The 14,608-nt window shown below is 37.1% G+C and overlaps 3 protein-coding genes across 5 annotated transcripts in view; 2 read left to right on the top strand and 1 right to left on the bottom strand.

The window, feature by feature from the left end:
• LOC113111977 (rho GTPase-activating protein 30-like) overlaps positions 1 to 3,403 on the bottom strand; it is a 15,650-nt gene extending 12,247 nt beyond the window's left edge. The window contains exons 1-5 of one of the 3 annotated variants that reach the window (XM_026277284.1): positions 3,327 to 3,403; positions 2,898 to 3,100; positions 1,241 to 1,587; positions 1,050 to 1,152; positions 4 to 148 (exon numbers count right to left, since the gene is read on the bottom strand). In XM_026277284.1, coding sequence (XP_026133069.1) covers positions 4 to 148; positions 1,050 to 1,152; positions 1,241 to 1,328 — 336 coding nt within the window. In that variant the 5' untranslated portion in view covers positions 1,329 to 1,587; positions 2,898 to 3,100; positions 3,327 to 3,403. Of the gene's footprint in view, positions 1 to 3; positions 149 to 1,049; positions 1,153 to 1,240; positions 1,588 to 2,403; positions 2,425 to 2,897; positions 3,205 to 3,326 lie in introns of those variants that run through there. The other 2 variants (XM_026277294.1, XM_026277304.1) reach the window with 2 other exon arrangements.
• Positions 3,404 to 4,290: 887 nt separating this feature from the next.
• On the top strand, positions 4,291 to 7,341 carry LOC113112141 (zinc finger protein 333-like). Its single transcript, XM_026277598.1, has 4 exons — positions 4,291 to 5,164; positions 5,311 to 5,390; positions 6,267 to 6,351; positions 6,437 to 7,341. The coding sequence occupies exons 1-4, from the start codon at positions 4,951 to 4,953 to the stop codon at positions 7,090 to 7,092; spliced, it is 1,035 nt and encodes a 344-aa protein (XP_026133383.1). The 5' UTR covers positions 4,291 to 4,950; the 3' UTR covers positions 7,093 to 7,341.
• A 749-nt stretch (positions 7,342 to 8,090) lies between these two features.
• On the top strand, positions 8,091 to 11,566 carry LOC113112220 (zinc finger protein with KRAB and SCAN domains 5-like). The gene is made up of 2 exons (XM_026277657.1): positions 8,091 to 8,343; positions 10,386 to 11,566. Exons 1-2 carry the CDS (start codon positions 8,112 to 8,114, stop codon positions 11,012 to 11,014), a joined length of 861 nt encoding a protein of 286 aa, XP_026133442.1. The 5' UTR covers positions 8,091 to 8,111; the 3' UTR covers positions 11,015 to 11,566.
• Positions 11,567 to 14,608: the final 3,042 nt, after the last annotated feature.

The following is a 14,608-nucleotide window of genomic DNA, read 5'->3' as shown; positions in this document are numbered from 1 at the left end:
CACGGCGAAGCGGTCGTACAGCTCGTATGTGAGCAGAGGATTGGGCAGCTCTCTGAAATACGCCTTACACAGAGAGCTGACGCAGTGAATGTCCTGCAGATACAGGTCCTTATACAGGTCAGGAGATCCTTCACTGTCGAACTCACTCCTGCACACACACACACACACACACACACACACAGCCAGAGAGACACGCACACACACACACACACAGAGACACACACACACAGCCAGAGAGACACGCACACACACACACACACACAGAGACACACACACACACACACAGCCAGAGAGACACGCACACACACAGAGAGAGACACACACACAAACACACACAGTCACACACACACACACACAGACACAACCAGAGAGACACGCACACACACAGAGAGACACACACACACACACAGTCACACACACACACACACAGAGACACACACACACACACACAGCCAGAGAGACACCCACACACACACAAACACACAGAGAGAAACACACACACACACACAGAGAGATACACATAATGCTATTATAGCTTTTATTTATATTTTGTAATCGTTTACATTTTTATATTTTCATTTTCATTTTCCATAAAGTTTTAGTAATTTTGACACTAAAATATATAAATTATTATGGATTTTATTTATGTCTCCAATAATAATAATAATAATAATAATAAATAAAAATAAATTATATATATATATATATATATATATATATATATATATATATATATATATATATATATATATATATATATATATATATATATAATTAAATAAAAATATCTTATTTTTAGGAAACTCTTAATTTTAAAAGTAAGTGTATTATTTGAATTTCTTTAGTACTTAAACTTGAGTGAAAATGAGAAATGTTGCTACCTTAAAATAAAAAAAAATAATTTCACACACACACACACACACACACACACATATATATATATATATATATATATATATATATATATATATATATTATTAAAAATATTATTCCAGTTATCATTAATTTTATTTGAAATAGTTTAATGAATAACCGTGTTTGCCACACACCGTAGCTTCTGTGTGTTGGAGGACACTCCAGAGAGTCTGTAGATCCCGTCGACGATCCCATGTTTCTCGATGAACTCACTACAGCTGCGTAACACTAGAGGAACTGCTCACGAGAGAGAAGAAACAGATTGATACACAGAAATACACATCAAAACTTGTGTGTGTGTGTGTGTGTGTGTGTGTGAACTCACTGTCCTGTCCGGTGGAGTTGAGGTGCTCCAGCAGGTCGCATCCGAACACTTTGTCCCGATTGCATCCTTTTTTCCGGCCTCTCCTCATCTTGCTTTTCCTTCACCTCCTCTCTAACATCCAGGCCTTGTGTGTGTGTGTGTGTGTGTGTGTGTGAGAGAGAGCTGATTTAATGGGTGTTTGTGTGAATCACTGAAGTTAAAGCTCACATGACGGCTGCTGTAGAATTTCTCGCAGTATTTGATGAGTTTCAAGGAAAGTCTCATGCGCTGACATTCACTAAATCAGCTACATCGTGCGTCTCTGCTTGACGGGACGGATGCTTCATATCCAGAGAAATGAAATATAGCTATATATATAAAAAAAGAAAGAAACAATATATAAGCCTTAACATTCAGAACAACAACAATTCTGTGCTCGTTCTTAAAAATAAAGGTTTTGAGTTGCTTTATAGTCTCATTATAGATTCTTGTTGGTGTTTTGATTTAAATTCTCACAATGATCTGAGATGATCCATGTTTATTAAGCTCTACACTCACACTGGATGACAGCTACTGACTCATTGCAAAAAAATGATGTTGTTCTTCAGTATTTTTGTCTTGTTTTCCACTACAAATATTATTAAATCAAGATACGTTAAAAATGAGATGATGATGAGTCTTCTTTATGCTTAAAACAAGCACAGTTTTGAGAAAACCACCAGTTTTTACAGTATATATATAATTGTAGTGAAACTGAATTGAAGTGAAAAGAAGGACAAAATAAAGTAGAAAGAAATAAAGTTAAGAAAGTTTAACATTTTCTTCCATTTAAGAAATGAATATGATATTTCCCCACCAACGCTGTCATAATCACAAGCTTAGAAAACTGGGGATTCAAAATACTCCTAAAAAGCATCGTAACTCCTAAAACTAAGGAATGACTTTTACTAATTAAAAAAATCCCAGGAGTAGCAAACGAGTGAATGTAGCTGATTTGAAATCAGTCTTGATATGTACTTGGTTAAACTCCACTAAGTCGCCTGAAATATTATGAAACTGCATTAAGCTCTGGGTTCACAACCACAGGAAGCACAAAAAGCACAGCAGAGATGCACGAAGGAAACGCAAAAACAGGACAACATCTAAACAGAGAGCAGATGAGACAAACCAAACCAAATGTCGACCTGAGAAATGCATTTGATTTTCAGTCAGCTGAAGCACGACACAAGCTCAGGTAAAGCACCGCGGAGCTTCACGTCTCCAGCGGACCTCAGTGCCAGCGTTTCCTCTTCTCACTTTCTGAGTTTTGCACCAGTTGAAGGCCACACCCTCACTCTTTCTACAACTCTTCATATCTTTCCAGAAGAAACCCAGAAGATCGATTCAGATCCCGATACGGTTTTGATGTCTCTGACACCTTGTGAAGGATTTGCATCACGTTCGTCTGTGTTTTTCAGCGAGTTTGTTCCTCTCTGGTGCTCTTGCGGAAATGACTGATCAGATCTGAAGGCCACGAGTGCTTTACGCTCACATCATCAAATAAACCCAGGCCTTTTCCCCCGCTTACGAGCCGATAACATCCTATGAGCGTGCCATCTGGCATCTTTAAAAGCAAACCTGAATGAAGAACTGAGATGAGAAACGTAGAGGCGAATAGAGAGAAGCCTCCAGTCCTTACCTTTCTCTCTGCACCGGCACAAGCTTCAGTGTAAAGTGACTGTGACGCAAGAAACCACTAAACTTCCCTCAGTGACTTCCTGAGTCTTTACTTTCTGTCTTTATTCTCCATTTCTGATATACGCCTTTATCTTGAGCGCTGCGTTCATCCATCTGTGAGATTGCTTCATATAAGAAGCATCAGGCCTCTGTTATTCCCCAAACCTAGATATGGAAAAGACAGAAGGACATCAGGACACAAAACTGTGAAAAGCACCACAGTAATTTAATATAACTATGATTAGTTTAACTATGCATTTTTGTCAAAAGCGTGTTGCAAATGTGGAAAATCACATGCAGTTTGTCATAGGCAATAATATGCAAAGCATAAAAGTGAATGAACTTATGTTAATGCATAAGCTGGAGCAGAAAAAGGTGGTTATTCACTTACCATGGTATTTTCATGGTATTCCAGGGTTCTTCTCAAAACAGCATTGTCCAAACATGGTAAATATATATATATATATATATATATATATATATATATATATATATATATATATATATATATATATGTGTGTAAAAATTGTTAATGAGAAAACACCAAACCGACCAAAAAATGTATGTCCAAAAACCCAACAGTACTTTAAAACACACACACACACACACACACACACACACACACACACACACACACATATATAATGACAGGATATTGTCCGTTGTATGTTATTGCAAACATACATTCCTATGTGCATGTAAAATAATTTCAATTTCATGAAAGTTAGCGAATACTTTTGTTTGAGTGTGTACTAACTGTAGCTTTGATATAAACCGTACCTCAACTGAGCACATTTAAAGTTCAATAAAAAAGCTTGCATTATTGGTTATTAATCAAGTATATTTACGGTATTGTGACCGGAAGCGACGCATTTCTGCTGTTTCCCGCCAGGAGGCGCCACGCGGCCCAGAACGCAGATCCTCCTTTGAGTTGCATTCAAATCTGACGACGTTTTTTTGTTTCATTGAAGATATTTGTATAGGCATACACATATATGTTAAAGACAAAGACTGGGATACACCTGGGCTATATAATGAAACCACTGACAGCTTACAAACTAATATACATTTGAAAACAAAATAAATTAATAATTAATAAAAAAATATATATTTTCTTTTTCTTCTGGTCGCTAAACCGCATTTCTGTCACCTTCCTGTCATTCTCGCTGTCATTCTATCAGTTTATTTTGTCTTATTTAAGAAAAGATTATATATTTAAAACAGTAAGACGTGATGAAATACGCAAAGAAAAAAAAAGAGTGATTAAAAAAATATATAATTATTTCCCGGCCGCTAAACCCCGCCCATTCTGTCATCGTCATTTAATTCTCGCGTTCATCCTGTCTATTTACTTGGTTTCTTTGAGGAAATGTATATATCAAACAGACGTGATGAAATACGCAATTAAAATAAAATAAAATATGAATGATAAAAAAAAGATAATTGTTTCCTAGCCGCTAAACCCCGCCCACTCTGTAATCGTCCTGTCATTCTCTTTGTCATTCTTTCAGTTTATTCGTTTTTTTTAAAGAAACTTATATATTTAAAACAGTAAGACGTGATGAAACACGCAATTAAAATATAAAAAGAGTAATAATAATAATATTAATAATAATAATAAATAATTATTTGCCGAACGCTAAACCCCGCCCACTCTGTCATCATCCAGTCATTCTCTTTGTCATTCTATTAGTTTATTCGTTTGTTTGTTTGTTTGTTTTTTTAGGAAATTGATATATTTAAAACAGTTAGACGTGATGAAATACGCAATTAAAATAAAAAGAGTAATAATAATAATAATAAGAGGTAATTATTTCCCGGCCGCTAAACCCCGCCCACTCTGTCATCGTCCTGTCATTCTCGCTCTCATTCTGTCCGTTTACTCGGTTTCTGAGGCAATTTGTGGGTTTTTAAACCGCTGGACGCCGCGATCTAGTTATTAAGGGTTTATTTTCGAAGCACATTCGGTCCTGGACGTTGTTAATGTATAAAGCCACGTGTTTTGATTAGAGATCATGTCGTACTGCTCGTTCCAGGCGCAGCTCGTGTCCTTCATGGAGCTCGTGGCCAAAGCGGCGGAAGCGGAAATCAGCCGGCGCGTGGACGAGAGCTGCGCGGTCATCAGACTGGAGCTGACCCGCAGCCGAAGGGACATCGATGCCCTCAAGAGGAAGTGCGTGCTTCTGGACGGCGAGCTGAGGAGGGTCAGAGGGCGGGGCAGGAGGAGAGGTCAGAGGTCATCATTGCCCACACACAGAACCACTATAGTACTGTTGTGTACTAGAAAGAATAGCATCCATAAGACCATAACAATGACATGATCTATAGTAAGGACTGAAGATCTGCATCTAATGTGGTAATGTAATGTGTTTCAGTGTGGTTCAGGACTCAGAGAGACTCCGATGTGTCTGCGATCAGAGATCAGGAGCAGAATCCAGATCAGAATCCAGATCAGGTGAAAACACAAACTCTTTCTGATGATATCTGACCTGGAGACATCAGGACGCTTGTAAATCATCATCATCTCGAGACACTGAGTGACAAAAGCTTTTAAAAGATTTTTTAAATAATATAATTTTTTATTTTTAAATATGTTTAAAAATGCTTTGTATTATCTTTATTATTGTAGACGGTTTAACATAAAACATTTTTTTTATATATAAAATGCATAGTTTTGGTTTAATTATTGTATCTAAAATAAGCTTTTAGAAATCCTTATCCTGTTATCATAAATGACTGAGAACGTTGTGGAAATTCAGTAGATGTGAGTTTTGTTTTAGTCATTTTTTGAGATATTATTATTCTTAGTAATGTTTTTGCAGTTGAAGTTTAGTTATTCTTCTTTTTTTGTCAATTATATTAGTTTCATTATTATTTTTAAATAAGCAGATGTAGTTTTTTTTTTTTTTTTAGTACATCAAGTTGAAAATGCTGAAAAAGTCCATTCTCTTTTGATTCTCTTTTACTCAACTTCGATTATATATATATAATATTTCCATTGATGTGTGGTTTATGATTGGACAATATTTTGCTGAGATACAAATATTAGAAAATCTAGAATCTGAGGGTGCAAAAAAAATAATTTCTTAATGGAACATGATCGTTACTTAATATCCTAATGATTTTTGCCATCAAAGAAAAATTGTAATTTTGACCCATACAATGTATTTTTGGCTATTGCTACAACATTTTTTTTTTTTTTGGTAACTAAAGCTTTTTTTTTAATATAATTTTGGTTAACTATAATACCTGTGGTGTATTCTGTCATTGATAAACTGTTCTTGTGTTTGATGGTGAATTGAAACACTGATGTCTTCTGGTGTGTTTGTAGTCTGTCTGTTCACCGGACGAGGGAACCGGGGTTTTAGTGATTAAACAAGAGCGACAGGAACAAGAATCCAGCAGCGCTGCTGCAGGTATCATCACATCTGATCCCAGAGGAATCACTACTCTCTTTAAAAGTCTGCTAAAGAGTGTTTAACTCTCTGCTTTAACCCACAGCGAATCGTCCCTTCGATCCCGAGCAGCAGAACATCCAACAGATCCAAGCTCAGGAGAACCATAAACCACTGTTAGGAGGAGCTTCAGAGATCCCAAACACACACTGCACACATTCCCAGACGTCCACGGAGCGTCGGAGCGCACCGGGACTCCAGGTTAAAGCTGAGGAGGACGATGAGGAGCCGAGAGGTCACCTGAGGTTCGCTCAGCTGTGGACAAACACAGAGCCGTCCAGAAACATGTGTCTGGATCCCGTGGAGACACAGATGGAGCTTTACGAGCCTGAACGGATCGGTGCAGATGATGGAGAGACGGGTGCAGGGGTGGATTCGGGTCCAGCGTTGGCTCGCCGGCTCCGGACTCACTGGCGCTCGAGTGCAGACGTGGAGAAGCGCTTCAGCTGCTCGTACTGCGAGAAGAGCTTCAGTCGCTTCGGGCAGCTGAAGGAGCATCTGCGCAGTCACACGGGCGAGAAGCCCTTCGCCTGCGCTCAGTGCGGACGCAGCTTCACCAAACACTGCAATCTGATCCGGCACGCCGTGGTGCACAGCGGAGAGAAGCCGTACCAGTGCGGTCAGTGCGGGAAACGCTTCACGCAGCGCTCCAGTCTGAAGTCTCACCAGAGGACGCACTCGAGCGCGAGGGGTCACAGCTGACAACAGCACAACACAGCAGCTCATCCACTGTAAAACACACACATGGGACTTCTGTTGTGCTGTTTTTAAATGCACTTTCAAATTGTTTGTTCATATTTTGATTTCAGATTGTATCGATTGATGTGTTTGATTTGTTAATTTATGATTTGTCTGCATGATTGAATAAAACATTTGTTACAGTTTGGTATCATCTAGTAAACTGGAAAGATAAAAAACATTTTAATATGAAAAAAACTGATGTGTTCAATTAAATAACTTTTAAAAATGACAACTTTTTTGGTTTTGAATTGATATTGTTTTTTTGGCACTTCTAGAACATAATGCCATGCGTTTGACCTTCAACATTCCAAATAATTCCAACTAATTTATTATGAATACCCAGATGTATCAATTTTTATAGAAGTATTATAAATAATTAATTAAAATAAAATGTATTATAAAATTAAATTAAATGAAACATTGAAGCAAAATTAAAAGAACTTTTATTTTTTAATTAATATTGAACTTACACTTTAAATATATATATATATATATATATATATATATATATATATATATATATATTTCTTTTTAAATCTTATTTTTGAATTGTACTGCATTTTTTCAGTTCTAGAACATATATTGAACCTTAAATGTCACATATTAAAACACATTAAATATAATTATAATTCTGAAATATAATTAATTATAACTAAATAATTTTATAAATATATTAAAATTATTTTTCTTATTTTTGAATCAATTGTTTTACTTTTTGCCACTTGTAGAACATATCATGTACCTAATTAATTATAATAAAATAATTTATAATAGTTATATATAGAAAGGAAAATAATTAGGCTACCATCGGATTGGTCGGTCATTATTTTCCTTTTTTAAGATTTTGAGGACCACCAGATTTTGTGTTTTATTGTAATTGCACTCTTTGCTGCTGCTCTTCTCTCGCGGTGTTTACGGTCGCTGCTGCTGAAGCCGGAAGTGTTTTCGTCCGGTGCTTCTGAAGGTACAGTGAGAGCGCGATGGTCTGGACGCGTCCGGAAGTGAAGATGGCGAGCAGCAGCGCCGTGTTTGAGAGCAGACTGAAGCGCGTGCTGGAGGCCGCAGTGTCGGAGATCCTGCAGCTGCACGAGGATGCGCTGATGCAGATGCGGGTGCAGATCCACCAGAGAGACGCGCAGATCGACGCGATGAAGAGCAGAGTCACGGCGCTCGAGAGCGGCTTACAGTGCGTCACCGCTGCCAGGAGCACGGGTACAGACTGCATACTACACACTGCATACTGAATACAACACACTGCATTCTGCATACTGAATACAACACACTGAATTCTGCATACTGAATACAACATACTACACACTGCATACTGAATACAACACACTGCATTCTGAATACAACATACTACACACTGCATACTGAATACAACACACTGAATTCTGCATACTGAATACAACACACTGAATTCTGCATACTGAATACAACATACTACACACTGCATACTGAATACAACACACTGCATTCTGAATACAACATACTACACACTGCATACTGAATACAACACACTGAATTCTGCATACTGAATACAACACACTACACACTGCATACTACATACTGCATACTGAATACAACACACTGCATACTGAATACTACACACTGCATACTGAATACAACACACTGAATTCTGCATACTGAATACAACATACTACACACTGCATACTGAATACTACATACTACACACTGCATACTGAATACTACACACTGCATACTGAATACAACACACTGAATTCTGCATACTGAATACAACATACTACACACTGCATACTGAATACTACATACTACACACTGCATACTGAATACAACACACTGCATACTGAATACAACATACTACACACTGCATACTGAATACAACATACTACACACTGCATACTGCATACTGAATACAACACACTGCATACTGAATTCTGCATACTGAATACAACACACTGAATTCTGCATACTGAATACAACACACTACACACTGCATACTACATACTGCATACTGAATACTACACACTGCATACTGAATACAACATACTACACACTGCATACTGCATACTGAATACAACACACTGCATACTGAATTCTGCATACTGAATACAACACACTGAATTCTGCATACTGAATACAACACACTGCATACTACATACTGCATACTGAATACTACACACTGCATACTGAATACAACACACTGAATTCTGCATACTGAATACAACATACTACACACTGCATACTGAATACAACACACTGCATACTGAATACAACATACTGCATATTACATACTTCATGCTGTGTATATCACAGCTGATGAATGTAAGTCACTCATCATTGCTGCACTGATCAATACTGTATCCAGAAACCAGCATCACCTATACGAAAAGAGTTCAGATTATATGGGGTTTTCTACTACAGGATGATTTGCCATTGAAATTACAATTCACAAAAAATCATTTATGTCAAACTCCTGATTTGTATGAATAAAGCAATCAAACTATCTAAAAAAAATAAAAAATAAATAAAGATTTCTACTAGGGGAGAATTTCCTTCAGTTTCTCAGACACTGCTTTTATTGAAAAAAAAACAATATTAATATACAATAAAGCCATGTCTGTCGTTCACACACTACCCACTGCTGTAATAATAAATGTACAGTTTATGTTTGAATAGACAGTGTCAAATGTTGCAGCTGACTCCACAACAGGGAACAGTTGCAACATTTATTAAAATGTAATTAAAATCATTCTTAAATATCATTTTGCGATTTTTTTTTATTTGTGCAACAAAGAACAGTCAATGGAAAAACCTTTTCAAGTAACAACCATGTTTTGGTTAATTATTAAAATAATTATAAAAATAATAAAGTGTGTGTGAGAGACAAAGAGAGGGAGAGAGTGAAGAAAATCAAAATGCAAACTTTTTTCCATTTTTATTTTTTAATTAATGTCGTTTGTCTTTTAGCATTTCAAAAATGAAAATAAACGTGTATGTGTATATTTGAAATGCTGAAATATTGCTGAAAAAATGCTGAAATATAATGCATTATTATTACATTATTACATATTTGTACATTGTATGTATATATATATTGTAAATGTAATGTAATGTACATTGTACGATACAATTATTATGATTATATATATATATAAATCAAAAACTAACATTTAAATTAATTAAAGGTTACTTCCAAGAATAGAGTTCAAAGGGTAAGTTCAGAGGTTCTGTAGTTAATGATTTCGGTGTGATTTCTGTTTTATCTGCAGCACGTCTCGTTCAGAAACCTGCTTCTCATCTTCATCACGCTACGAGTCTAGACTTCAACCAGACACACACTGATCCACAGCTTCATTCCTGTGGAGAAACACACACACACATCATCTGCACAGACAGAGAGGACGCTCCTCAAAGCGAGGAAGACTTCGGTGGACTGCTGGAGGTGGAGATGAAGCAGAGCTTTCCGTCTGAAATCACAGATCCGCACGTGACTGCAGACACAGACGCATGCGCACTCGCATCTGCAGAAAGCGGCTCGTCCGTCGCTTCCGGACAAACCTTAAACAATCTCAACTTTGAATCCCTAAACCGGAACTCTTGCACCGACAGAACCGAGCCAGATTTCATCCGAACGCTTCCAGGTGAGAATCTGCGACGCAGCTGCGCAGACGGACGCGCGTTCACGACGGCGCACCGGAGAGAAACGGTGCACGAGAAGTGGTTCATCTGTTCGTTCTGCGGGAAGAGCTTCGATCGCTTCAGTCACCTGCAGATGCACCAGCGCATTCACACCGGAGAGAAACCCTACCACTGCGCAACCTGCGGAAAAAACTTCTCCCAGCAGAGCAACCTGCGCACGCACCAGAAGATCCACCACAAGACGCGCACGCGCACGTGAAAACCCGGATGCACCGATATACTGATATATCGGCCAAGTGTTAAGAAGCAGCAGATGATCAGAGTCGATCTAAAGCCTGTCAGACAGCAACTTGCATAATGCAAATGTTTCTCGTCTCCAGATTAAAGCAATAATTACAGGGTTTTATTTATATAAACCAGGTTGCCAGATTTTTCCCTTTCACAGAACATTATTCGTAACATGCCTCCAAAGAGATGTGTGTTTTGTTACTTCTGATTGGAAAGTCTCAGCTTTTAAATCCCTTGCATTTTATCACAAAATACAAACAATTAATGATCAGAGAGCCAGTCTCTTCTGCTTTATTACAAGTTACAGCACAAAATAAACATGAACGAACATCAGAAGCCATGTTGGAAAATACAGATCCATGTTTTATAATCGCTGAATCAGAGTTTCAACTGGAAGACAGATTAACTTATGCATTTACCTCAGAAATGTTATTAACGGTTCACATTCATTAGTTAGCTATAAAACACTCGAAGGAGCTTAATTACTGTTTGTTATAAATGAATAAATTGGTCATGAAAACTGTTCTGTGCAAACGTTTTGAGTGTGAATATTATATCTGAAAATGAACAGGATGTTGGAGTTCATTTTAACCTCTAGTTTACAGCATCTATTGACCCAAACTATCATTATCTGCAGATTCTGAGTGAAAACATAGGAACACGCCACTGAAGACGTTAACATTTATTAAATCTATTCAGAATCAGAATCAGAATGAGCTTTATTGCCAGGTATGTTTACACATACGAGGAATTTGTTTTTGTGACAGAAGCTCCACAGTACAACAGAATGACAGAGACAGAACATAAAACACATAATTCTAATAAAACTATTCACAGATCAGTCAGCTTCCTTTCTTTGACAGAAAACACATTGATCTAGTCAGTGCTTTAAGTGGCCAAAAAGAGGTGCCGGTACTCTATTATAGCCAAAAAAATAATTATTTTCTGTTTTTATTTGTTTTGTTTTTGATGACTCCCCTCATCCCCTGAGGTAACAACTATATGAAGGGGTTTTATATACAGCAGTCAACAGGTGACCTTAATAATAAATCATTTTATTAGTTTGTGGATTTGCTTGAGCTAGAAAGAACTACTGAACATAAATAAAATGTGCAAAAGGATTTTTAATAACTCCCGAACTGACTCAAATGATTCGCGAACCCGCTCCAAACTCTCGAATTGATTCAAATGATCCGCGAAGCCGCTCCGAACTCCCGAACTGATTCAAATGATTTGCGATTCCCAAACTGACTCAAATGATTCGCGATCCCCAAATTGACTCAAATGATTCGCGAACCCGCTCCGATTCCTCGAACTGATTCAAATGATCCGCGAAGCTGCTCCGAACTCCCGAACTGATTCAAATGATTTGCGATTCCCAAACTGACTCAAATGATTCGCGATCCCCGAACTGACTCAAATGATTCGCGAACCGGCTACGAACTCCCGACCTGACTCAAATGATTCGCGAACCCGCTCCGATTCCTCGAACTGATTCAAATGATCCGCGAAGCTGCTCCGAACTCCCGAACTGATTCAAATGATTTGCGATCCCCAAATTGACTCAAATGATTCGCGAACCCGCTACGAACTCCCGAACTGACTCAAATGATTCGCGATCCCGCTTCGAACTCCCGAACTGGTTCAAATGATTCACGCTCCATACTCCGACCTTGGAAGAAGCTCTGAAAAGCGGCAGCGCAGGCAAATGATTAAAACCTCCATTAAAACAGATGTCCAAATGAACTTACCCGTACGCTAAAATCACATTCTGGGCGCATGGAGAGGTGGCAGTATGCTCAAGAGCTATATTTGGAAGTGGCGGTACTGAGTACTGGTGCGTACCGGCCCACTTAAAGCACTGGATCTAGTTCAGATCTGGATGTAAACACTAGTTAGTTGAGTAAAGAACACCTACTAGTCACCAACAGCTCATTTACACAAACTCAAGAGCAGTCACAAAAATTTACAGTAAAAAAGAAATACAGTGTTGGAGTTTTGTACAGTAAATAATGTCACTGGACAAACAGCTTGTAGAAAAGTAACCTGTTAATCTGGTTAACCCTTTATATTCATGCATCTTATCTTCTGGAACTGCATCAATCACGTACATTTTTTTACAGCAGCACCAATAACTGCAGTGACTGGTGGAAATATAGAATATAGCTATTTTACAAAGCATTTATATAACACATCGGTCAAAAGTTTGGAATTATATGATTTTTTTATAAATGTTTTAAGTCTCTACTACTCACGAAGGAGCATCTATTAAATATAAAAATACAGTAAAAATAGTGAAATATTATAATTTTATAAAAATATTTTCAGTGTGAATCTGTGTTAGTGTAATTTATTTCTGTGATGCTCCGCTGTATTTTCAGCATCATTCCTCCAGTCTTCAGTGTCACATGATCTTCAGAAATCATGATAATATGATGATTTACTGCTCAAGACACATTTCTAATTATTATCAGTGTTTGAAACAGTCATGCTGCACTGTATTTAATTGTTAAAAAAAAAAATACAAATTACACTTATTCATCACATTAAAATCTATAAAAAAATTAAATAAACACTGTTCTTCTGAGCTTTCTATTCATCTGTGAATCATGAAAAATAAAATGCATCACAGTTTCCACAGAAATATTGTGAGCACAACTGTGTTCAACACTGATAATAATCAGAAATGTTTCTTGAGCAGTAAATCATCATATTATCATGATTTCTGAAGATCATGTGACACTGAAGACTGGAGGAATGATGCTGAAAATACAGCGGAGCATCACAGAAATAAATTACACTTTAATATAGATTCACACAGAAAATATATATTTTTTCCTTATAATATTTCACTATTTTTCCTGTAATTTTTAAATCAAATAATTGCAGCCTTGGTTAGAAGAAGAGACTTCTTCAAAAATATTTTTTAAAAATCGACATTTCAAAATCTTGACCGATTCTGTTCTCATATAAACACATATAAAATCTACCAGAGGATGAATATTTAGCAAAAGGAAAGATTAATATGGAATAAATCAGTTTATGGTTTTTAATTGGTGCCCATTCAAACAAAAAATTGTCAAATTGTTTATACAAAATAATAAGAGAAAATATAATCAAAGCACCATCATAATGACACTGGTGATCATCAGAGTTTTAGTTGAGTTCTGCAGAGGTAGACCGTGTCTAAACCAGGAACAGGTTCTGATCAGCAAGACTTGGCTCAGTAGAAAGAGTCCATCATCCTCTCGTGAGATCATTCCTCAGTTCACCATCACATCTGCTCAGAGTTACTGCGCTGTTCGTCTGTTCAAACGCAAATACTAGAAATCGCTCATTTACTCAACTTTCATGTCGTTCCAAACCCGTATGAGTTTCTTCCAGCCATTAAAAACACAAAAAGTCTGAAGTCTGAAGAATGTGTATATAATCTAAGCAGATCAAACATTTATTTACATTAATAACTAACAATGAACAACACTTACAGAATTTATTGATCCTAATGTTAAATTTCAAAATGTACTGCATTTTATTTTATTAATCAGATGCTTTATTGCATTGTTAT

Source organism: Carassius auratus, chromosome 2, assembly GCF_003368295.1.
Source record: "Carassius auratus strain Wakin chromosome 2, ASM336829v1, whole genome shotgun sequence".
Classification (NCBI taxonomy): Eukaryota; Metazoa; Chordata; class Actinopteri; order Cypriniformes; family Cyprinidae; genus Carassius; species Carassius auratus.
The sequence above is the reverse complement of the archived record's forward strand: the minus strand, read 5'-3'. Positions and strand labels throughout refer to the sequence as shown.

What these genes read in the sequence shown, in the direction of transcription:
- LOC113112141 (XM_026277598.1), top strand. Translation starts at nt 4,951, where the DNA reads ATGTCGTACTGCTCGTTCCAGGCGCAGCTCGTGTCCTTCATGGAGCTC. An exon ending in AGGGCGGGGCAGGAGGAGAG is followed by an intron (nt 5,165 to 5,310) that starts GTCAGAGGTCAT and finishes AATGTGTTTCAG; the next exon opens with TGTGGTTCAGGACTCAGAGA. An exon ending in ATCCAGCAGCGCTGCTGCAG is followed by an intron (nt 6,352 to 6,436) that starts GTATCATCACAT and finishes TTTAACCCACAG; the next exon opens with CGAATCGTCCCTTCGATCCC.
- LOC113112220 (XM_026277657.1), top strand. Translation starts at nt 8,112, where the DNA reads ATGGTCTGGACGCGTCCGGAAGTGAAGATGGCGAGCAGCAGCGCCGTG. An exon ending in CACCGCTGCCAGGAGCACGG is followed by an intron (nt 8,344 to 10,385) that starts GTACAGACTGCA and finishes TTTTATCTGCAG; the next exon opens with CACGTCTCGTTCAGAAACCT.